At 35.3% G+C, this 26067-nt stretch overlaps 2 protein-coding genes across 2 annotated transcripts; one reads left to right on the forward strand and one right to left on the reverse strand.

The window, feature by feature from the left end:
- The first annotated feature begins 2593 nt into the window (after window positions 1-2593).
- Window positions 2594-4722, forward strand: LOC141678389 (putative vesicle-associated membrane protein 726). Its single transcript, XM_074484692.1, has 5 exons — window positions 2594-2918; window positions 3773-3914; window positions 3998-4118; window positions 4233-4295; window positions 4384-4722. The coding sequence occupies exons 1-5, from the start codon at window positions 2729-2731 to the stop codon at window positions 4525-4527; spliced, it is 660 nt and encodes a 219-aa protein (XP_074340793.1). The 5' UTR covers window positions 2594-2728; the 3' UTR covers window positions 4528-4722.
- Window positions 4723-5030: 308 nt separating this feature from the next.
- Window positions 5031-8287, reverse strand: LOC141678925 (protein SULFUR DEFICIENCY-INDUCED 1-like). Its single transcript, XM_074485363.1, has 4 exons — window positions 7972-8287; window positions 6914-7126; window positions 6436-6591; window positions 5031-5674 (listed from the first exon to the last, which is right to left on the reverse strand). The coding sequence occupies exons 1-4, from the start codon at window positions 8083-8085 to the stop codon at window positions 5267-5269; spliced, it is 891 nt and encodes a 296-aa protein (XP_074341464.1). The 5' UTR covers window positions 8086-8287; the 3' UTR covers window positions 5031-5266.
- Window positions 8288-26067: the final 17780 nt, after the last annotated feature.

Below are 26067 nucleotides of genomic sequence, written 5' to 3' on the forward strand. Positions count from 1 at the left end.
GTGAAAAAAGTTCTGCATCTCCATGAACATGGAACAAGGATATAAGGAATCCTTGAAGGGTAGCCTGGACCAATTCAAAGACCTTGAAGGTCCCTATTCTGGAGGAAACAATGGCTTGATAGCCCTTTAATAAAGAGCCTTGGATATCAACTTTAAGACGTCATTTGACAAGAAACCACCTTAAAAGCATACACAAATTGCAAGGGTGGGCATGCAAGTATATCAATGTTAAAGAAAACACGAAGAACTTGACCCCTGTAGGAGGGGATGGAAGTAACAAGAAGAAGCAAAAGAAGAAGCAAAAGGGAATCAAGAGTATAATGCTAAGGACATGTATTATCGGATAAGCAAGAACTTCTATTCTTCCGGAATAAGGTTACTCATGGACAAAGGTTTGTCAGGTATACAATATTTAAATGCTCTAAGAAGCCAAATCTTGAGGGGCATTGAAAAAGATAAGGATAGACAATGGTCGAAGTCATTGTTCACCAACTCTTTAAAGAGGGACATAAATTTGTACTAAAAAATTCACCAATATGACACTAACGATTGTCGTCAGCTAAAAGATAAAATCAAGTTTCTAATCTAATGAAGAGTAAACAGATTCACTGAAAATGATGAAGAAAATCATGTAAGGAGAGATATGAAGATGATTGTGGGAAAAATACACAACTTCGCGGGCTAGTTATCAATATGATATTTGGAGGACTAACGGAGTTGTGACTTCAAAAAATTCAAGGAATGCTTATACTCGAGAATTCATACATATAATTAGAGAAACGCCAAAACATGCAAGGCTGAAGTAGCTGTAGCCGTTAATGATTTAGATAGTGAAGGGGTGAAGTCCCTCCATAACGACCCGTTCGTCATAATACATGCGATAGGTATTTTTGAAGTTAAAAGAGTATTGGTAGACAGTGGAACCTATAAGGATATCTTGTTCTGCTATATGTTCTTGAAGGCGTGGTACGGCGATTTCCAACTCAAACCCTCTAACATAACGATTTTATGGATTCAATAAAATCAAGTACAAGGTGGAAGGACCCGTTAACTGCCCATTATTATGGGAGAAGAGCCCCGAGAGTCCACACAAATGTCAAACTTTCACATACAATGATATCATTGAACGACCCAAACTACATGCCTTTAAGGCAATTACATCAGCTTACCATCTAAAGATTAAAATTCCTACAAGAAATGAAGTTGAAAATAAAGATGAAAGCCCTGAGAGCTGCTATGTAGCCGCGTTAATGGCTGAGAAAATTGGGGGCAAGTCCTCTTATAAAAGAGATAAATCAATTTTAACGAATCTAATTATTTTAAAATTTTATTTACTTATTATAATTTGCATAATTTTTTAACAAAAAAATATTTCGAAGAAAATACTTCTCTAAATCTTACTTAAACTTATTTTAATTAACTATAGTCTTTCCTTTCAAAAGAAATTTTAATGAATAAAACCTATTTAATTATTTAACTTAAAACCTATTTTAATTTTTAATTTACTTTGATTGGTTTATAAACCTATTTAACTTGAAACCTATTTTAATTTTTTTTAATTATTTAGAAGGTTAATTACCTATTTTTATCATGTATAATTATTATAAATACCAAATTTGACAAAAATGTTTATTTAGGTCTGCCTACTTTTAACATAAATAATTAATAAAAATAATAAAATAGTAATTATTAAAAGCAAATCCTGCATTGCATGGGTAAGTTAGTATTAACTTAACATCTAAAGAATAGAACAAAAATTACAATGCATGCTGTTGGAATGAATATAATTAAAACAAATGTTGTACTTACTTGGCTTAGTATGATTCTAACCCTAAAGTTTAGTTAAATTTGATTTTCAAACCTTAATGTTTTAATTCTTGAAAATAAAAAAACATAATTACTTGTTTGAAAAAAAAATCATAGATAATTTTGTTGAAACTAAAATCTCAAAGTTTTTATTTTTGAAAAGAAAACCTTCATTTATGATTATGTTAATCAACAATGTCTTAAATTTAATTGGAAAATGATAAATTACATAATTTAGTAATTGAAAACATAAAATATATTAATTTATGCAAGATGTTTAAATATTAAAAAATTGGAACTTATTTTATGTTTGACGCAATTTATATTTTTTCGTTATTATTAGCATCTTCCTTTTATCCAACAAGAGAGTAAGTTGACAATAAGTAAAGATATAATTAGTATTATTATTTCCCAGAATACTCGAAGAAACTGTTAAAAAATAATAAACTATTTTAACAAAATGATAAAAAATATATGTAAAAAGATTTAATACAAACAAATACATGAAGAAGGTTTTGTTTTCACTTAATTATAGATTAAGGTTTTATTTCAAATGCGAAACATTAAGGTTTTATTTTTAAGTAGGTGATACAAGATTTAATTTTATGAAAATACAAACTTTTAAGGTTTAAATCTTTAACACGATGAAATTTGAGGGTTAACCCATTAAAAAATAAAAACCAATTTTTGTATGTAAAATGAGAATAACTGAATAATTATTATATGAACATATATGATCCAATGATATAGTCGATAGATTTAATAAACGATTCCGAATTGAGTGCAGTCAAATACAAGGGCCTGAAAACTAGCTCAAGAAACACTCAAAATAAGTGAGGAGCAAAATTTTGATGCAGGAAGAAGGCAGATCAATCCCTCAAACATAAAGGAAATTACACGTAAAAATTCACACACTTAAGAGATGGGACAAAAATCACTCATTTATGCATTCGTGGCACGAGGAACCGTGGTCCTCGCTGAGTACACGGAGTTCTCAGGCAATTTCACCACCGTTGCACAGCAGTGTCTTCAAAAGCTTCCTTCTACAAACAATAGATACACCTACACCTGTGATGGCCACACCTTCAATTACATCCTACATGACGGATACTGTACGTCTCTGTTTGTTTCCCTTTTTGTTTCATTTGTGTTTCTGCATGTCTGTATTTTTATCACTGGCCTTGAGATAGTTATTGTAAATTTGGTTTGTAAGTAGGGTCTGGGTAGATTCAGATGTGAATTTTTTCCGATCATTGTAATCTCTGCATTGTTACATGTAAATGTGTATGCGCCCTTTTAAATTTTAATTTGGTGGTGTATTACTTGGAAAAATCTAGGAAATTATATGGAGAGTAACAAGTGTTCTGTGATCTGTTAGTTTAGTCTAAATTTCATTTTATCCAATTTTAGGCTATTCTCAGGTTGCTCAACCACTTCAGAAACGTTTCTCGAAATTCTTGGTACACACAATTTGTTTGGATAAACCAATAGTTTCTGTCTAACCACATCATGTGTAAATGGTGTTTTGAATGGAATATGTTTTTACTACAAGCACTCTACAATTTTGAATGAAATTGTTTTAGATGTGTCTTCTGTGATCCTTCTGATAATATCATGTTACGTTTGCGCATTCATTGTCACTTATGTAGAGATCCTTCTTAGCACAAAGCTATATTTCAATGTTCATTGTATACCCAACTTGCTATTGGAAAATTGCATGAGGAAGCTGCATACTCCACTTTAAAATTATCTGCATAGCCTGCTATAAGTTGATCCAATAGGTTAAACAAGCACAAAAATTAAAAAGAAAATGTAAGTGAGAGTGCACAATTGTGGAAAGCAGCTAATTTGGATTGTATTTTTACTTTTTTTTTTTTTTTTTATAAATGGTGTTTATCACATATATTTAGAATCATATATGTGGGTTCATACTTCAAAGGCATAAACAGTTTATGTTATCCTGCAGCATACTGCGTTGTTGCAGTTGAGTCCGTTGGCACACAAACTCCCATTGCATTTCTAGAGCGAGTCAAGGATGAGTTTGAGAAAAAATACAGAGGAGGGGAGGCTGAAGCAGTTGCACCAAAAGGCTTAAATAAGGAGTTTGGGTAATATATATTGGTCTTTTAGCTCCTAAAAAACATGATCCTTTCATCTTTTTCAAACATGGCTTTCCCCTCTGCTATTGTAGTCATAAACTAAAAGAGCAGATGCAGTTTTGTATGGATCATCCAGAAGAAGTCAGCAAGATTTCCAAGGTGCAAGCTCAAGTTTCTGAGGTCAAGGGGGTGATGTTGGAGAGTATTGAGAAGGTAAGGAGCTTGTTTTCTTTCATTTCATAATCCAACCTCAAACTTCACAACTAACTGTTTTATGCTGCATGTATGTGCTTCTTTCTGTCTCAAGTATATATTTTTGCGGTACAGGTTCTTGAACGTGGAGAGAAGATTGAGTTGCTGGTGGATAAATCTGAGAATCTTCGAGCAGAGGTTAGTTCAAATAAAACACATGACTGGAACCATGTCCTGCCCTTATTTTATTTGTTCTTTTGTTATTTATTTCCGTATTTTCGTTCAGGCACAAGATTTCAGGGTACAAGGAACCAAGATGAAAAGTAAAATGTGGCTCCAGAACATGAAGATGAAACTGATTGTTTTGGCTATTGTTGGTGTTATAATTTTGGTCATTGTTCTGTCTATATGCCATGGCAAGTGTGATTGAGTGTCCTGAATTAATTGCACTCATTTCTGTACGCATCTCTGTGCGTTAAAGTACTATATATGTTCATGTTTAAGTGTTCAGTTTTTCATTCACTAAACCTTCCCTTCCTCCTTTGCTCTTAGGATTTGGGAAATTAAGGAATTTGATGTAGTAGTATGCAATAAATAATTTATTTTATATACAAAGTTGTTTTAGTGTTCTTGTTTACTGTTTCTCTAAATGATCCAATTTATTTTTAATTTTAGCTTCTCTTAAATAAACAGTTGCACTGCCACTCCCTTGCTAAATGAAACAAGGTTTAGGACTATGGGGTCTCAACTATGCTTTAACAAACACATGTACTGTAACGCTTTGTCTGAGGACAAGAAATAGAGTCGAAATTTTGTTTCTGATAGAGGAAAAAAAAAATTAGAATCTGAGTGGCATTTAATCAGAGAAGAAATTTAACAGTATCCAGTTTACTTTGTTGGGTATACAAGAGTGTAGAATTATCATGATACACATACACACCTGAGGGCTACTATAGATTCCAACCATAAAATCAGAATTGTCAGCACAAGCAAACAAAGGAAGAAGCTTGAAACCATTTGAATATCCGCATGAAATGCACACCTTAAGGGACAAACAAGTTTATTTTATAATTACAGATGACACTCTGACTACTATCTAAAACCTTATTTCACAACAAAAATGTACACGTACAGCTTCTTTGATAAGTTAAAAAAAACTGAGTGGAAGGTCAACAAGCGAGTTGATCTCTGTTTGCTGATATTTCCTCAAATATGGGAAGCCTTCTTGATCTAAACCGTGTTCTTCTGCTGATTAACTGGTCAAGGCCCTCTAGGAAAGCATCCTCTAAACTTACCTCTGAACTTAACAAAGGTGATGGTACGAACTGCCATGGCTCTAGTTCCTTCAGTAGTTCTTTGGCACGGTTTATAGACTTTGGTTCATCAGATCCTATAAGCCTACCTTGTAATATTTCATCAAGAATATGCTTAGCCTCCGGATATCGTTCTTGCTTAATTAGGCACAGGGACAAATTACAAGCTTTATTGGCATCAGGGTCTATCTCCTGTGCTTTGCGGTATACCACCTCTGCAGCTGGGTAGTTCTTTTGTTGCATGTAAGCCCATCCTAAATTACCCTGCATTAAAAACCTATTTTCAGATCACAAAATTGTAGCTGCAATAACCTACATTTAATTGCAAGGAAATCCACAGTTAATACATATTGGCATGTTGGAACATATTTCTTTCCCTGATAGTATAAGCAAAAATAAATGTGTTGAAAATGAAGTGCATATATAGGAAATTATGGGATCAACTCAGCTAAAACGAGAAGCTATCAATAATCAATACAAAATTCTGTACAAATTGAACCACATAATTTTTTTTGTGCTTACAAATGCAAGAGTATCTTAATATATTAACATAAAAGTCGGTACATATAAATCACATAATACAATTTTTTGTGCTTTTGACAAGTAATGCTGGTCAGATCTCGAGTAAAAACAGTTTCTTGTATAATTTTAATGGCACAAAAAAAAAGAGATACTATAGCATTTCACTGAATCGTCAACTGAATCATGTCTGATTCCACTGAATCAAGACATGCATATTTCCTCTGATGTAACAATGATGGGCATAAAATATGGGGAAGGTTAGGAACCTAAAATATACTGATTTTTGTTAAAATGTTGTATACATGCTAAATTCCTTGACTAATATTCCGACACCCTTTCCCCTATTACGCTTTCAATTTTCTCTGTTTTCACTCGTGTTTGTAATTAATAAACATCCATTACTGTCCGACTACAGAAGCTACAGGATTACATTTCAATTATTGGGAAAATCGAAAAGTAAACCAAAAAAAAAGTTAGCAGTTTTGCGGGAGAATGATGAATACCAGTATTCTGGATGTCTCTTGCTTGATTGTCACCTGGAATTTCCGTCCATGGGAACGAGCAGTCTTCGTAGGTTTTCCATTGAAAGCTTCTCCTTGGTAAATCATCCGAAGTTTCTGCTTTAGCATTTCAATCTGCTCCTCTAATTTCCCACATTTCTACAAAATCAATTAATTATTCTTTTTTCAGATTATACATCATAGAGATATATCGTGGCAATCAATATGCTTGGTTGCTTGCTTGAGCAAACTTGTTCAAAAATCTAATAATACAGAGTCGCATAAATAATTAAATAATTTATGCCATAAACATTATCATTCACTTAGCTAACCAGGAAAAGAGTCACCATGTTCCCTAACACGATGCTCTACATTTTGTTCTCCTTTATTGTTTATGTTGCACCTCTAACCGTACAAATATCTACATTCTAACTATAAACTGAAAAAACCAAAGAGCAATAGTTACTTTTTAAGGACACACCTTGTACAAGTCGATCAATACGTTGTCTAATGATTCCTGCGCTTGTTTTGAACAGAGGTTCCTGAAAGATTTAATAGCTTCTATAGCTTCTTCCGCCCTATCTTGTTGTTTCATAACCAATGCCATGTCCTTAAGCGCGCTATCTACTCTATCGCCACAATTTATGGCCTTCCAGAACAATACAATTGCACCCTCCGGGTCTTTTTCCACCAACTGTAGTACAACAATGACATTCGCATGTTAGATGCAACTATAGTATATAAAAGAATCCACCACAAACTTATGATCTATATTTACACATATATACATAAAACTCTCATGTATATTCTAATCAGTTAAGTAATGCATCCTCTCCACAATTATATGGCCCCGAAAATAACATAACTGTTTATATATGCAAAAATATGAGTCAGAACTGTAATACGAAGGTAAGCGGTAAACTGATAGATGGATCATCTATTCATCTCATGTACAGACCAAAAAGGACTAACCTAGCATAAGTAAACATATGTGCTAAATACAACACTCTAATGTGTTTGTTATGAAGAAACACTTTAATGTTTTCTTAATTGCATATTACTAGTAAATTTGGACTGAATTGAAATCATCACAATGAAGTCAAGCATGAAGGTGATATAGTCCTCATAAAATCATTGTTAAACTATAATAACATCATCAAAAATGGGATAAGTCAAAAGGGCAATTGTGTGAAAAGGAAAGCCTTCAATCTTATTACTAGGAACTTTTTTATAAGTTTATGTGCATATAATACTATATATAGACTGAAACTCTAAAAGCAAAAACTATGGGCTTCCTTCTAAGCAACTTCCCTACCAAACTCAAAAATTACTTAAATCATCAATGGACTCAACAAATTTACACAAATAATTCCAAGGTATAAAGATAGCAATGCAAACAATTTGTTATCCAAGAACAATACTACATATATACATAATCTTGAATGCCAAAAAGAACAAGTAAAGTTGAGAATTCAAAGAAAGTAAACATAAGTATGCATGTAATAATAATAGATATAAATACAGGAGTAACATATATACCTGAAGATGCTTGGCTCTTACATAGGGACTGTCTCCAGTGGGAAGTTTGTGAATAACATGATACAGCTGCTGCTCATGTTCTGTCTCTTGTTTTCTTGGGAAACTCATCATCATTTATGCTTTATTTCTTTAGCTATCCTCTCTCTGACAAAAACCTCTCAGATTTTACGGTCAATTTTGTGCAGTGGTAACAGCACGAGAGAGAGAGAGAGAGATTTATTTAGGAAATAGAGGCAAGAGAGAGAGGGGATGATACTGAAATTGCATTGGATCGATGAGGAAAATGAACCTGGACGCAATAGCATCCATGTACTTGACATAATAATAGATGTTTTACTTTTTATAAACAGGCGACTAAATATTACTTATTGTTCGCCACGTTTGTGCATTGGCCGCGTGTGAACCTTGTACATTTCCTTTTATTTTCCCCTTGGCGCTTGTTTGCAAGGAAATCACAATTACATAAAAAAAATTATATGAGAGTTCCCGCACCAATTTCGTACAAAGTAATCCGAAGCTGTTTGGCTATTTAAACAAAGAAATATGTCATTTTTTTTTTGAGAAAACAAAGAAATATTTCATGGTAAGCATCCGCAACGGTTTAACTAAAAATTACCGACTACTTTCCCTTCCCTTCATTTCTTTTCTTAACGTATACAAAATTAAGAAAAAATGAACAAAAGAAATCAAACATGTGAATCGGCAAAGTTGGTAAATGTAGCATGAGGAACATTTATAAGATAATATAAAAATATAACATGTGTCTTATGTAGAATTAAGTTTATATGTGTTATCAAAATAAAATAATAAGAGATTATATATTTGACTATATCTCCGTGTATATATATATATATATATAATAAATAAGGTGATTTTATTGTGTATCTCAGGTAAATTTCATGAGATAATCTCATGAATATCACTCTCATGTAGCACATGATTAAGTTTAGAAAAAATATTTCGCAACGAACTCGAGTTTGACTTGTTAAAGGTTCAATTTGATCCAATTTGTTCAAACTTGAGCTCAAAATCTATATGAAGAATTTTAGTAAAGAAACGAGTTCGAGCAAAGTTATTAGTATTTGTGAATTGAGACTTGCTCTTTAAAATTGAGAAAAATAATAATTATCCTAAATATTTTAAGTAATTACGCTAATTTTAACATTTTGAGATTAAACTAGTTATTCAGCCCGTGCAAGACACAAACATGTACAAAAAGCAAAAAAATTGATATTTTAAAATATAATTAATATATTTTAATGTTAAAAGTGTTAAAAGTGTGAGAGTGAGTTATATGATTGTTGATATTGATAAAACTAGGTGTTGTGAGGCTAATGATCTCATGAGTCGGAAATATGTGTTAGAAGATTTTTTTTTGCTGAATTTATTCAATTATTTTCTTGTATACATGAAAGTTCAGTATTTGTTATATATAATATATTTAGTATTTTTGATATTTTATCAAGTATATCTTCAAAAATTTCAATACGATCTTTGTTTACATTTAATTTTAATTATTTAATAACAAATTTGCTTTCTTATAATAGTCCTCCGTGACACTAGAATTAAAAATATTTTTTACTCATCATGCTTCAGTCTTCAAATATTGTTCTTACTTTTTTCCTAAAAATACTTGATGTGTTTAATTTAGTCACTCAAAATAATAAAGATATAAATATTATGTTCTCTTTAAATCATGTTCGGTGTTAAATTATAATAAGATAAGTATAAATTAATATAGATAATTGACATGGGTCGAAAATATACCCTAAAGACATAATTAATGTCGCATTAATTATATTTGGAATTCATTTTTAAACCCTAATATCAGGACGGTTAAGGCTTGCCACGGACTGAAAACGACCCAAGTCCTCAAGATATACAAACAAAGGCTGTTCACGGACAAGGCCCAATACGGCTGAAGACTAGAGACATGAAGTCCAATATGAACACTAACTCCTATAATGAAAGATATAGAATCCACTACCATACAAGAGTTCTAACTATCATCTAAGTTGGAGACTTGTCCACCAAGTCTCCCAACCCAAGTCTAACCCTAGACTCCCCTCTATATAAAAGGCTCTACCCTTCAATCTAGAACTACGTTTTTAGCTTGATTTTCTACAACACGCAGATATATAGGAATCTTGCGAGGACAGTCAGTCTCCAACGCGAGAACAACCATTAAAAGTTGAAGTTCGCAAACTCTACTATTAAATACTAACGAAGTCCCCCTAATTTGTATTCCACAATATTTTACGCCGTCTTTGGGAAAATAACAACAATCATGCTAAACACACATAACAGAAGTAATAGTATAACTAGTGATCCAATCCCTATGAGGACACTCTCGTCCTCCATTGAGATCCCCGCTCACTCCACCTATGCCACACTTGCTGAAGGAGTTCTTGTAGAAACAACAGACGCTCAGACTCAAGGGATGAATCCCCCAATTCTAGATCCACCTCCAGGGACGAATCACCCAACTCTTCAAGGGACAAATCCCTTATTTCAACAGCTGCATGCACCGTCGAACTTTCAACCTATTGGGTATGAGTTCTCAATGTTCGTGACTCCAGGAACTACCAACCCGCCTTACGGGATGCGTCTATACCCTGGGGTTGGTGGTAGTGTCCTCCCAAATCAAGGTGAATGACAAGGACGGACGCCCCAATATATTCGTGGTTTGACCCCCATCCCCGAAGGTCGAGAATACTTTGAACTTTACTCTGCTTGAGACTCTGACTCATCGGAAGAGAAGACAGCTCCAAGGAGGAGACGCCCTAACATAAAGACTATGTCAAGAGGCTATCAACAGCCCAAGAGCACCCAAGGGACGATTCCCCAAGATATACAAGAGAGGATCATGGTTCAGAAAGATGAGATCCAAAGGTTGAAGCGTGATATGGAGATGAATGAAACACCAAGACCCCAACAGACAACAAGATCCAGGGTTTTCCCTCATGTCATAGACCTAGAAGGTCCAACGTCAAGGGAAAGGCTAGCAACCTCAAGGGCTGATCCGAATGACTTGATGCCCTAGGAGACCCTGGTAATTTGAACCCACTAAAGACATTATGAACACCCATATCTCGGGAAAATTCAAGATGCCCTCAATCAAGGCATATGATGAAACTGGCGACCCAGCGAACCATGTCAGGACATTCTTTAATGCCATATTGCTGCATCCCATGAACGACACTACTAAGTGATAAACCTTATCTCAAAGCCTGTCAGGTATGACTCAAAGATGATATATCCATCTACCCCCAATTCAATTGGGTCCTTCAGAGATTTGAGCCAGACCTTCTTCAAGCAGTTTATTAGCGGTAAAGTGCATGAGAAAAGCACGGCATCCCTTATGGGTATTGTGCAAGGAGCAAAGAAGGCCCTCAGAGATTACTTGAATTAATTCACGAATAAGGCCTCGAAGGTCCCAAATCTAGATGATAAACTGGCTATGATTGCTCTACAACAAGGGACTAAGGACGAGTTATTCAAGATGTCCCTGGCTAAGCGCCCACTGGAAAATATGCTACTGTTCTAGAGCAGAGCAGGAAAATACATCTAAGTTGAGGAAAGTATGAAAAAGACAGTTTTAAATAACGAACCCACATGCAACAAGAAGTGGAAGACGGATCAAGAGTACGATGCCATGGACAAATATTCTCAAACTGGAAAGAAATCTGACTCCATTGCTAAAAAGAATCAACCATCGAGGTTCATTGAATATGCAAGCTTGAACACTCCGAGAAGTCTGATTGTTTTGGAAATTGAGTAGGATAAGGAGTTTAGATGGCCGAAGCCACTAAGGGGAGAAAAGAGACAAGGGCCGATACTATAGGTTCCACATGGATGTTGGTCATGACACCGATGGTTGTAGACAACTCAAGGATGAGATCGAGTATCTAATCTGGAGAGGAAAGTTTGGGCATTTCACCAAAGGAGAAGAGGCCGGAGGCCAGAGAAGAGATAATGATTGAAGGGACAATGATCCAAGAGGCATTGGCCGAGATCGTAACCCACAACCCTAGCGCCAGTAATCAACATGATCTCTGAAGGGCCAACAGTCGCTGGAACAACAAAGAACTCTCAAAAAGCCTACGCGAGAGAGTTGATGAGTATAGTCGAAGATGCACCCAAGCGCGCTAAGACTGAGATGACACTTGAATTCGGCGACCCCGACCTTGAAGGTTTAAAATTTTCTCAGGATGGTCCTTTGGTTATAACACCAATAATTGGGAATTTCCTGTTCGAGAGAGTCCTGGTTGACAATGCAGCCTCCGTGGATATTCTATTCCATGACACATTTCTGAGGATATGGTACAATGACGCCCAACTCACCCCTTCTGACGCACCCATTGACGGGTTTAATGGAGTGGAGTGCCAAGTCGAGGGAGCAATATAACTTCCCATGACTATTGAAGAAGAGCCAAAATAGGCCACACAAATTTTAAACTTTCAGGTTATGAAGGCAACATCTACCTACAACGCTATCCTAGGCAGATTAGGAATTCACGCGTTTAAGGCTGTGCCCTCAACCTACCATATGCTGCTCAAGTTCCCAACTAGAAACTATGTTAAAGAGGAAAGAAGATATCAAAAGATGGCCTGAAGTTACTATGTCACAGCGCTTAGGCATGATGGAACCGGAGGCAGGTCCTCCCCATAAAAGACATTGATGTTCGCAAGAATGAAGAACTTCAAGGGAAGCTAGCTGAGGACTTAGTCCCCACCCCCTTAGACTCCTTAGACCCAGATAAGGTCACATAAATTGGAGCATCTTTGGGAGAGCCCCTGAAGGGCCAACTGCTTAAGTTTCTGCAAAAGAACAATGATGTGTTTTCTTGGACATCTACTGACATTCCTGGGATTGACCCTGACCTTATACCTCACAAGCTAAACATCAATCCAACTCGAAAGTCTATCAAGCAGAAGAAGAGAACTTATGCCCCTAATAGGCTAAAAGCCATTAAAAAAGAGGTCGAGAAGCTCCTAGAAGCTGGTTTTATTGAGGAAGCAAAATTCCCCAAGTAGTTGGCTAACCCCGTGAGGTCAAGAAAACCAATCAGATTAAAATGCAAAATGACGACACTCGCAAGGTATCTTTCATAACCGACTTCAGTATATTTTGTTATCTTGTTATCGCTTTTGGACTTAAGAATGTAGGAGCCTCTTATCAAAGATTGGTGAATAAGATATTCGTCCATCTGATTGGAAAGACCACGGAGGTCTATGTTGACAACAATTTAGTCAAAAGCCTAGCCAGGCCAGACCATATTGACCACCTCTGAGAGGCATTCGAAGTGCTGAGGCACCACAAGATGATGATAAACCCTTCCAAGTGCGCCTTCAGCGTTAGATCTGGAAAATGTTTGGGTTTCAAAAATAGGAAGCGAGGCCAACCCCGACAAGATCAAAGCCATCCTAGACATGGAGCCACTGTTGGATTTTTAACGCAGCGGGGGCATGGCAAAACACTTTTACACATATAAAATCCAAATAAAAGCATACAGATCATGAATAAAAATTCGAGGGATCGGATCTAACCTTTAAAATAATTCGGAGACAACGATCAGAGATCCTTAGCAGTTGCTCCTCAAGTGTGAAGCACTCCACCGGTATCCACCAAGAAAACGATGTTAATGAGGAGGAAGGAGGTGGAGAGAATTGGGTTTTCCAAACTTTTTGGGTTTTCGGGTTTGATGTGGGTTAGAATAAAATAGGGTCTATAATAGTGTATTTATAGGCAAAATTTTCAGCTGAAATTTTCCCATAAATAATATTATTATTATCCCATTTATTATTCTCATTAATAATTAAAACACCTTTTAATTATTAATCCTTTTTCTAAACACTTTAGAAATAATTCTCTCTCTTGATTTAATTTCCAAAAATTAAATCCTTAATTAATAATATTAAGAACTTTTCTTAATTAATTTATAATCAATTAAATCTCATTTAATCAATTATTAAATTTGCCAATTAATTATTTATTTCACAAATATATAATTATTAGCCATTATTAATTAATTCCCCCACCATTAAATCATTCTCTTTTTATGGTGTGACCCTGTAGGTTCAATATTATGCCGGTAGTAGAAATAAATAATAATAAAACTATTTTATCATTATTTATATAAATTCTCTAATTTATTAAATATGATTAATTAATTAATCACATTTATTCTACATCGTGAGGGATACTTCTCAGCATATCGCGACTATCCGGATAATATGAATTCACTGCTTAGAATATCAAGAACCTATTCAGTGAATAGTTACCGTACAATAAACTCCTTCTACCTTACAATGTTCCGATTAAATACAAGGCATGGATCTCGTGTCAAGCCTATCTAATTCAATCACTTCGCTTACCATTTACTATGCGTAGTTCTATGCAAATTAGAAACTCCTTTCTAATTTTATTTACTCTGGCCAGAGATTCCTGAACTAGCATAAGTGGATCAGCCTTGAACATTCGCTTTCTTCACTGGAAGGGGTAGATCCTTTATTGATCATACACTATCTTCGTGTACAAATTCCTATACCCAGAAGAGCCCTAATAATTATCCCTGGAGACTAAGAACTAAACCAAAGCATAGTTCAGTGTACACAAGATGACTATGATGACCTCAAGTCTAAGGATACTTGTACAACTATCACTATGTGAACAACTGCTGACACGTGAGTGAACTCCATCAGTTGTTCAGCTGTGCGAGTCATGTTCAGTGAACTTATTCTATAATAAGCACCTACATACTAGCTATAGTGTCACCACACAAATGTCTATGAGAACGAACATCCTTCATAATGAAGCAAGCATAGTATGTACCGATCTTTGCGGATTATTAATTACCAGTTAGTAATCCTATGACCAGGAACTATTTAAGTTTTAAGTTATCATCTTTATAGGTCTCACTATTATTATCTCATCATAATCCATAAAAAGCTTTACTCTAAACTATGGTATATCTTATTTAAACACTTAAATAGATAAAGCCCGTAATAAAAACAAAACAAGTCTTTTATTAATATCAATGAAATCAAAACAGATTACATAAAAGTTATTCCTAAATCCTCATACATGATTGGACTTAGGACATATTCCTTTCAATCTCCCACTTGTACTAAAGCCAATCACTCTGGTATCTAATACCCATCTTGTCTTTATGACGATCAAAGTGACTTTCATAAAGTAGCTTTGTGAGTGGGTCTGCTATGTTGTTATGTGTGTCAACTCTAATTCAATACAATACAAGAAATGTTACCGCGCTCCCACTAACCCTTTTGTAGACGCCTGGTTCATCTACGTTTTTGATAAAATCAAACTCTTTGATTGTCTCATCAAAACGAATGTTCCATCTTTCGAGAAGCTTGCTTTAAACCACATATGGTTCGCAGCAGCTTACACACTAGGTTTTCATTTCCCTTGGAAAGAAAACCATCTGGCCATCTGCCAGATTTCATAGTCGTAGTAAGCAGCATTCGCAAGCAAAATCCGAACTGATTTTAACAGGGCTACAGGTAAAAAGTTTCATCAAAGTCAATCCATTGCCTTTGTTTGAATCCTTTTGCCACAAGCCTGGCCTTATAGGTCTCCACCTGGCCATCTGCTATAATCTATCTTTTGTATACCGTATATATAGATTCCATTCTGGATTTCATGACACTATGCCATTTCTCTGAGTCAACACTATTCATAGCCTCATTATAGGTTACAGGGTCGTCATCATCAATGATCGATAACTCATTGTCATTCTCAATGACAAGGCCATATTACCTCTCAGGTTGGCGAGACACTCTCCCTGATCTATGAATGGGCTGTTCCATAAAAGGTTGTTCAGTCAGAACAGGTGTTTCCACTTGATCCGTAGTAGTTTGTGCTTCTTGAACTTCATTAAGTTCAATTTTGCTCCCACTGTTTCCTTCAAGGATAAACTCCTTTTCCAAGAAGGTAGCATGTCTGGAGACAAACACCCGATGATCGGTGTAAAAGTAATACCCTAAAATCTCTTTAGGATATCCCACAAAACTACATTTTACGGATCGATATTCCAGCTTATCTGGGTCAACTTACTTGACATAAGCTGGACATCCCCAAATCTTAACGTGTTTAAGACTCGGTTTCCTTTCTTTCCATATCTCATACGGAGTTTGAGGAACAGATTTGGAAGGCACCATATTCAGAAAATATGCTGAGGTTTCCAATGCATAACCCCATAGGAATACTGGAAGATTTGCATAGCTCATCATGGACCGAACTATATCTAACAAAGTTCGATTTCTCCTTTCAGATACCAATCTGGAGGCGTCCACTGGGAGACTATACCATTTACTTTGAGATAATCTAGAAACTCTCCATTCAAGTATTCACCACCTCGATCTGATCGAAGAGTTATAATACTATGTTTGGTTGTTTCTCCACTTCATACTTATATTCTTTGAACTTTTCAAAGGCCTTAGACTTGTGTTTCATCAAACACATATCCGAATCCAGATCTATCATCTATGAAAGTAATGAAGTATGAAAATCCACCCATGGCTTGCATAGACATTGGTCTACATACATCTGTGTGTACCATTCCTAGCAAATCTGCAGCCCTCTCTCCATGTCCACTAAATGGAGACTGCAGTGCCACTATGAAGTGAGATTTTCATCATCCCTTTTCTTTTTTTAGTTTGTTCAATCTGAAGTAAATTATGTCACATTTATACAGACCATTATTTAAAGTACCACGTCCATAAAGAATATTATCTCTAAGAATAGAACATTCATTATTCTCAATAATAAATGAAAATCCAGCCAAGTCTAACATGGGAATAATATTCCTCACAATCGAGGGAACAAAATAACAATTATTTCAAACAATAATCTTGCCCGTAGGCATATGTAAATGAAATGATTCTACATCTTCAGCAGCAACTCTTGCTCCATTTCCCATCAGTAGAATCACCTCCTCTTCCTCAAGAGTCCTACTTTTCCTTGGTCCCTGCAATAATTGCAGATATGAGAACCACAGGCGGTATCTAATACCCAAGTAGAAATTTGATTTAATGACATATTCACTTCTATCATGAACATACCTGAATCATAAGTGGTAGTCTCACTACCCTTCTTCTTCTTCAATTCTGCAAGGTAAACCTTGCAGTTCCTCTTCCAGTGCCCCGCCTTGTTACAGTGAAAGCAAACAACTTTGCTCTTGGGGTCTTCAGCTTTTGGTGGAACCGGCATTTTCTCACCTACTTTCTTCTTCTTGGAAGGGTTCCTCTTCCTTTTCTTAGGATTGGAACCTTCACCAATTAGAAGAACAGAACTCTTCTTAGGGGGAAAATTCGATTCCGCAGTCTTCAACATGTTGTGGAGTTCAGGCAGGCTGATATCCAACTTATTCATGTGAAAGTTCACAACAAACTGCGAGAACGAACTCGGAAGTGATTGCAAGACCAAGTCTTGGCTCATCTCCCCATCCATGGCAAAACCAAGTTGTCTAAGACGTTCAATCAAATTGATCATCTTAAGTACATGGTCATTCACAGATGATCCCTCAGACATCCTACACCCGAACAGCTCCTTCGATATCTCATATCGAGCTGTCCTCCCCGCTACATCATACAACTCTTGTTGATGCGTGAGGATAGTGTGAGCATCCATATGCTCATGTTGCTTCTGTAGCTCAATGTTCATGGAAGCTAGCATGATGCATTTGAAAGGAATATGTCCTAAGTCCAATCATGTATAAGGATTTAGGAATAACTTTTATGTAATTTGTTTTGATTTCATTGATATTAATAAAAGACTTGTTTTGTTTTTATTATGGGCTTTATCTATTTAAGTGTTTAAATAAGATATACCATAGTTTAGAGTAAAGCTTTTTATGGATTATGATGAGATCATAATAGTGAGACCTAAAAAGATGATAACTCTAAACTTAAATAGTTCCTGGTCATAGGATTACTAACTGGTAATTAATAATCCGCAAAGATCGGTACATACTATGCTTGCTTCACTATGAAGGATGTCTGTTCTCATAGACATTTGTGTGGTGACACTATAGCTAGTATGTAGGTGCTTATTATAGAATAAGTTCACTGAACATGACTCGCACAGCTGAACAACTGATGGAGTTCACTCACGTGTCAGCAGTTGTTCACATAGTGATAGTTGTACAAGTATCCTTAGACTTGAGGTCATCATAGTCATCATGTGTACACTGAACTATGCTTTGGTTTAGTTCTTAGTCTCCAGGGACAATTATTAGGGCTCTTCTGGGTATAGGAATTTGTACACGAAGATAGTGTATGATCAATAAAGGATCTACCCCTTCCAGTGAAGGAAGCGAATGTTCAAGGCTGATCCACTTATGCTAGTTCAGGAATCTCTGGCCAGAGTAAATGAAATTAGAAAGGAGTTTCTAATTTGCATAGAACTACGCATAGTAAATGGTAAGCAAAGTGATTGAATTAGATAGGCTTGACACGAGATCCATGCCTTGTATTTAATCGGGACATTATAGGGTAGAAGGAGTTTATTGTACGGTAACTATTCACTGAATAGGTTCTTGGTATTCTAAGCAGTGAATTCATATTATCCGGATAGTCGCGATATGCTGAGAAGTATCCCTCACGATGTAGAATAAATGTGATTAATTAATTAATCATATTTAATAAATTAGAGAATTTATATAAATAATGATAAAATAGTTTTATTATTATTTATTTCTACTACCGGCTTAATATTGAACCTACAGGGTCACACCATAAAAAGAGAATGATTTAATGGTGGAGGAATTAATTAATAATGGCTAATAATTATTTATTTATGAAATAAATAATTAATTGGCAAATTTAATAATTGATTAAATGATATTTAATTGATTATAAATTAATTAAGAAAAGTTCTTAATATTATTAATTAAGGATTTAATTTTTGGAAATTAAATCAAGAGAGAGAATTATTTCTAAAGTGTTTAGAAAAAGGATTAATAATTAAAAGGTGTTTTAATTATTAATGAGAATAATAAATGGGATAATAATAATATTATTTATGGGAAAATTTCAGCTGAAAATTTTGCCTATAAATACACTATTATAGACCCTATTTTATTCCAACCCACATCGAACCCACACAAAACCCAAAAAGTTTGGAAAACCCAATTCTCTCCACCTCATTCCTCCTCCTTAACATCGTTTTCTTGGTGGATACCGGTGGAGTGCTTCACACTTGAGGAGCAACTGCTAAGGATCTCTGATCGTTGTCTCCGAATTATTTTTAAAGGTTAGATTCGATCCCTCGAATTTTTATTCATGATCTGTATGATTTTATTTGGATTTTATATGTGTAAAAGTGTTTTGCCATGCCCCCGCTGCGTTTAAAATCCAATAATGGTATCAGAGCATAGGTTGTATGCATATAGATCTGTGATAAAAATTTCAGAATTTTATGTGCTTGTATGAATTAATTATGATTTTTACAAGTTATATCATGGATTAATTTTGTCTGATGAGAAATCGTTTCTCAGAATAATTTTGAATGTTGATCTGGGTTCTACAAGTGTTGTAGATCGTCTAGGTATTTTTTTCATAATTTTATGATGTATAGATTTTTTATTATGAATTTTTGAAGTTCATGTAATTAAATTTGTAATTAAATAATTATATATATATATATGAATTGTATGTATGTATATACATCTGTTATATGTATATCTGCTGTTATGCATCTGTTGTCTGTTGAATGCAGGGAGACGCTGACAGAGAAGGTCTGACATGCACGGCAACCGAGAAAGCGGCGGCTGCTGAAACAAAAAAAAAGGTGTGTCATGCATTCCGGGAATGCGTTACACACCTGTGGCGCATTCACGGAATGTGTTACACCCTTTAATGGCTTAAAAGGGGTGTAACGCATCACCAGAATGCGTTACAGGGCTTGTAACGCGTTCCTGTAATGCGTTACAGCCCGTCTGTTGATTTTAAAATTGATTTTCTGGGAGTTTCGTAACTCCGTTTTGGGCGTGCAATATACCGTTGGATTCGTTTTTCCGAGACGGATCTAATGGAGTGATCAATTTTAGTTTATATAAAAGTTTTGAACTATTTATATTCCATGAAGTGTTTTAAAGCTGTTTTTGATCGTTTGAATTGATTTTAAATGCTTCTTGTGATACATAGAGATGTATATTGCTTGTTCTAATGTGCTAGATGATGTAACATGCCTACCTTGATGTTTATTCATGTTGATATATGTGATATATGCTTAGTTTATCATGCGATGATAGATTTAGATGAATTTAAATAAACATAAGGCGTTTGTTAGACAACCTAGTATAGTGAAATTGTTTCATAACCTTAATAATAATATTATGAATACAATCATGAGATTCTTGTGTTTATGAAACACGTAATTTAATATGAATTTTCGATATGAGAGAAAGGATGATTCTGTCAACAACAGATTTCTATCTGTAAGAAAGGGTTATTAAGTGACGCCTCTTGACAATGCTCCACCCGATCTGGGAATCATCTGATTATTGATTATTGATTTGAAATATTTAATTTAAAAGGAAGAATCTCTTTATAATATGATTATGATTGTAACGTAATATAATCCCTCTAAAATTAAATAATATCAAGTAGTAATTGGCCAATGACACAACGGGCTTGTATCGGTCATAGCCTTCCAACATGGTAGAAAGTAGTTCTTATTTTTGAATCATTGTCGTTTCGTGCCACAGCCGAGGGCTTTGATTTCGAAATAAGAAATACTTGTCTATTACATAGAGATGTGTACATTGAATAAGAATCTAAAGGTCATTACGTGCCACAGCCGTGGGCCTTTGGGGACTGATTCAATTGTACGGAATGTTGGCTTAGACTTGACTTAGAATATTGAGTTTGTCGTGCCACAGCCGTGACTCAATTATTCAAGAGGCTAAAGTTTGATTAGGGAATAACATTAGATGTAATTGACAAGAGTTGTCTGCCTATTGAACATTACATGGCGTTTCGTGCCACAGCCGGGGTTGTGTAATGGAATGTAGGATCCCTATTCCCACTAGCATTATGAATGCTTAATTTTTCATGTAGGGGGTTGAATAAATTAGGAAAACTAGTGGGAGCCACTTATGAATAAAGACCCGATTCATATAGTGTTTTGAAATGAAATCGAATATTTGCTAAGTGTTGTTATGTGTTTATCATTTACAGATTTACTTTGTACGTTATATCTTCTACACTATCACTCAGGAGCATACTAGATGCTCACAAATTGACTGGTCCTAATTATGCTGGCTGGCTTCAAAACTTGAGAATTGTTCTCAGGATTGAGAAGCTGGAATACGTGATTGACTCACCTAAGCCTACTGAACCTGCTAGTGATGCACATAATGATGAACATGTTATGTATTGTAAGTGGATAGATGATGCAAATGTTGCTCAATGCATCATGCTAGCTTCCATGAACATTGAGCTACAGAAGCAACATGAGCATATGGATGCTCACACTGTCCTCATGCATCTACAAGAGTTGTATGATGTGGCGGGGATGACAGCTCGATATGAGATATCGAAGGAGCTGTTCGGTTGTAGGATGTCTGAGGGATCATCTGTGAATGACCATGTACTTAAGATGATCAATTTGATTGAACGTCTTGGACAACTTGGTTTTGTCATGGATGGGGAGCTGAGCCAAGACCTGGTCTTGCAATCGCTTCCGAGTTCGTTCTCGCAGTTTGTTGTGAACTTTCACATGAATAAGTTGGATGTCAGCCTGCCTGAACTCCATAACATGTTGAAGACTGCGGAATCAAATTTTCCCCCTAAGAAGAGTTCTGTTCTTCTAATCGGTGAAGGTTCCAATCCTAAGAAAAGGAAGAGGAACCCTTCCAAGAAGAAGAAAGTAGGTGAGAAAATGCCGGTTCCACCAAAAGCTGAAGACCCCAAGAGCAAAGTTGTTTGCTTTCACTGTAACAAGGTGGGGCACTGGAAGAGGAACTGCAAGGTTTACCTTGCAGAATTGAAGAAGAAGAAGGGTAGTGAGACTACCGCTTCTGATTCAGGTATGTTCATGATAGAAATGAATATGTCATTAAATCAAATTTCTACTTGGGTATTAGATACCGCCTGTAGTTCTCAAATCTGCAATTTGTTGCAGGGACCAAGGAGAAGTAGGACTCTTGAGGAAGAGGAGGTGATTCTACTGATGGAAATGGAGCAAGAGTTGCTGCTGAAGTTGTAGAATCATTTCATTTACATAGGCCTACGGGCAAGACTATTGTTTGAAATAATTTTTATTTTGTTCCCTCGATTGTGAGGAATATTATTCCCATGTTAGACTTGGCCGGATTTTCATTTATTATTAAGAATAATGAATGTTCTATTCTTAGAGATAATATTCTTTATGGACGTGGTGCTTTAAATAATGGTCTGTATGTATGTGACATAATTTATTTTAGATTGAACAAACTAATAAAAGAAAATGGATGATGAAAATCTCACTTTATAGTGGCATTGCAGTCTCCATTTAGTAGACATGGAGAGAGGGCTGCAAATTTGCTAGGAATGGTACACACAGATGTATGTGGACCAATGTCTACGCAAGCCATGGGTGGATTTTCATACTTCATTACTTTCATAGATGATAGATCTGGATTCGGATATGTGTTTGATGAAACACAAGTCTGAGGCCTCTGAAAAGTTCAAAGAATATAAGTATGAAGTGGAGAAACAACCAAACAGAGTATTATAACTCTTCGATTAGATCGAGGTGGTGAATACTTGAACGGAAAGTTTCTGGATTATCTCAAAGTAAATGGTATAGTCTCCCAGTGGACTCCTCCAGATTAGTATCTGAAAGGAGAAATCGAACTTTGTTAGACATAGTTCGGTCTATGATGAGCTATGCAAATCTTCCAGTATTCCTATGGGGTTATGCATTGGAAACCTCAGCATATTTACTGAATAAGGTGCCTTCCAAAATCTGTTCCTCAAACTTCGTATGAGATATGGAAAGAAAGTAAACAGAGTCTTAAACACATTAAGATTTGGGGATGTCCAGCTTATGTTAAGAAAGTTGACCCAGATAAGCTTGAATATCGATCCGGAAAATGTAGTTTTGTGGGATATCCTAAAGAGACTTTAGGGTATTACTTTTGCACCGATCATCGTGTGTTTGTCTCCAGATATGCTACCTTCTTGGAAAAGGAGTTTATCCTTGAAGGAAACAGTGGGAGCAAAATTGAACTTGATGAAGTTCAAGAAGCACAAACTACTACAGATCGAGTGGAAACACCTGTTCTGACTGAACAACCTTTTGTGGAACAACCCATTCATAGGTCAGGGAGAGTGTCTCGCCAACCTGAGAGGTAATATGGCCTTGTCATTGAGAATGATAATGAGTTGTCGATCATTAATGATGACGACCCTGTGACCTATAATGAGGCTATGAGTAGTGTTGACTCAGAGAAATGGCATAGTGCCATGAAATTCAGAATGGAATCTATGTATACGGTATACAAAAGATAGATTATAGCAGATGGCCAGGTGGAGACCTTTAAGGCCAGGCTTTTGGGAAAAGGATTCAAACAAAGGTAATGGATTGACTTTGATGAAACCTTTTACCTGTAGCCCTGTTAAAATCAGTTCAGATTTTGCTTGCGAATGCTACTTACTACGACTATGTGATCTGGCAAATAGCCAGATGGTTTTCTTTCCAAGGGAAATGAAAACCTAGTGTGTAAGCTGCTGCGAACCATATGTTGTTTAAAGCAAGCTTCTCGAAAGATGGAACATTCGTTTTGATGAGACAATCAAAGAGTTTGATTTTATCAAAAAACGTAGATGAACCATACGTCTACAAAAGGGTTAGTGGGAGCGCGGTAACATTTCTTGTATTGTATTGAATTACAGTTGACACACATAACAACATAGCAGACCCACTCACAAAGCTACTTTATGAAAGTCACTTTAATCGTCATAAGACAAGATGGGTATTAGATACCAGAGTGATTAGCTTTAGTACAAGTGGGAGATTGAAAGGAATATGTCCTAAGTCCAATCATGTATAAGGATTTAGGAATAACTTTTATGTAATCTGTTTTGATTTCATTGATATTAATAAAAGACTTTTTTTGTTTTTATTACGGGCTTTATCTATTTAAGTGTTTAAATAAGATATACCATAGTTTAGAGTAAAGCTTTTTATGGATTATGATGAGATCATAATAGTGAGACCTAAAAAGATGATAACTCTAAACTTAAATAGTTCCTTGTCATAGGATTTCTAACTGGTAATTAATAATCCGTAAAGATCGGTACATACTATGCTTGCTTCATTATGAATGATGTCTGTTCTCATAGACATTTGTGTGGTGACATTATAGCTAGTATGTAGGTGCTTATTATAGAATAAGTTCACTGAACATGACTCGCACAGCTGAACAACTGATGGAGTTCACTCACGTGTCAGCAGTTGTTCACATAGTGATAGTTGTACAAGTATCCTTAGACTTGAGGTCATCATAGTCATCTTGTGTACACTGAACTATGCTTTGGTTTAGTTCTTAGTCTCCAGGGACAATTATTAGGGCTCTTCTGGGTATAGGAATTTGTACACGAAGATAGTGTATGATCAATAAAGGATCTACCCCTTCCAATGAAGGAAGCGAATGTTCAAGGCTGATCCACTTATGCTAGTTCAGGAATCTCTGGCCAGAGTAAATGAAATTAGAAAGGAGTTTCTAATTTGCATAGAACTACGCATAGTAAATGGTAAGCGAAGTGATTGAATTAGATAGGCTTGACACGAGATCCATGCCTTGTATTTAATCGGGACATTGTAGGGTAGAAGGAATTTATTGTACGGTAACTATTCATTAAATAGGTTCTTGGTATTCTAAGTAGTGAATGTGAATTCATATTATCCGGATAGTCGCGATATGTTGAGAAGTATCCCTCACGATGTAGAATAAATGTGATTAATTAATTAATCATATTTAATAAATTAGAGAATTTATATAAATAATGATAAAATAGTTTTATTATTATTTATTTCTACTACTGGCTTAATATTGAACCTACAGGGTCACACCATAAAAAGAGAATGATTTAATGGTGGAGGAATTAATTAATAATGGCTAATAATTATTTATTTATGAAATAAATAATTAATTGACAAATTTAATAATTGATTAAATGAGATTTAATTGATTATAAATTAATTAAGAAAAGTTCTTAATATTATTAATTAAGGATTTAATTTTTGGAAATTAAATCAAGAGAGAGAATTATTTCTAAAGTGTTTAGAAAAAGGATTAATAATTAAAAGGTGTTTTAATTATTAATGAGAATAATAAATGGGATAATAATAATATTATTTATGGGAAAATTTCAGCTGAAAATTTTGCCTATAAATACACTATTATAGACCCTATTTTATTCCAACCCACATCGAACCCACACAAAACCCAAAAAGTTTGGAAAACCCAATTCTCTCCACCTCCTTCCTCCTCCTTAACATCGTTTTCTTGGTGGATACCGGTGGAGTGCTTCACACTTGAGGAGCAACTGCTAAGGATCTCTGATCGTTGTCTCCGAATTATTTTTAAAGGTTAGATTCAATCCCTCGAATTTTTATTCATGATCTGTATGCTTTTATTTGGATTTTATATGTGTAAAAGTGTTTTGTCATGCCCCCGCTACGTTTAAAATCCAACAGCATTGAGCAACATTTGCATCATCTATCCACTTACGATACACGACATGTTCATCATTATGTGCATCACTAGCAGGTTCAGTAGGCTTAGGTGAGTCAATCACGTATTCCAGCTTCTCAATCCTGAGAACAATTCTCAAGTTTCGAAGCCAGTCAGCATAATTAGGACCAGTCAATTTATGAGCATCTAGTATGCTCCTGAGTGATAGTGCAGAAGACATAACGTACAAAGTAAATCTGTAAATGATAAACACATAACAACACTTAGCAAATATTCGATTTCATTTTAAAACACTATATGAATCGGGTCTTTATTCATAAGTGGCTCCCACTAGTTTACCTAATTTATTCAACCCCCTACGTGAAAAATTAAGCATTCATAATGC

This window comes from Apium graveolens, chromosome 8 (assembly GCF_009905375.1).
Source record: "Apium graveolens cultivar Ventura chromosome 8, ASM990537v1, whole genome shotgun sequence".
Taxonomy (NCBI): Eukaryota; Viridiplantae; Streptophyta; class Magnoliopsida; order Apiales; family Apiaceae; genus Apium; species Apium graveolens.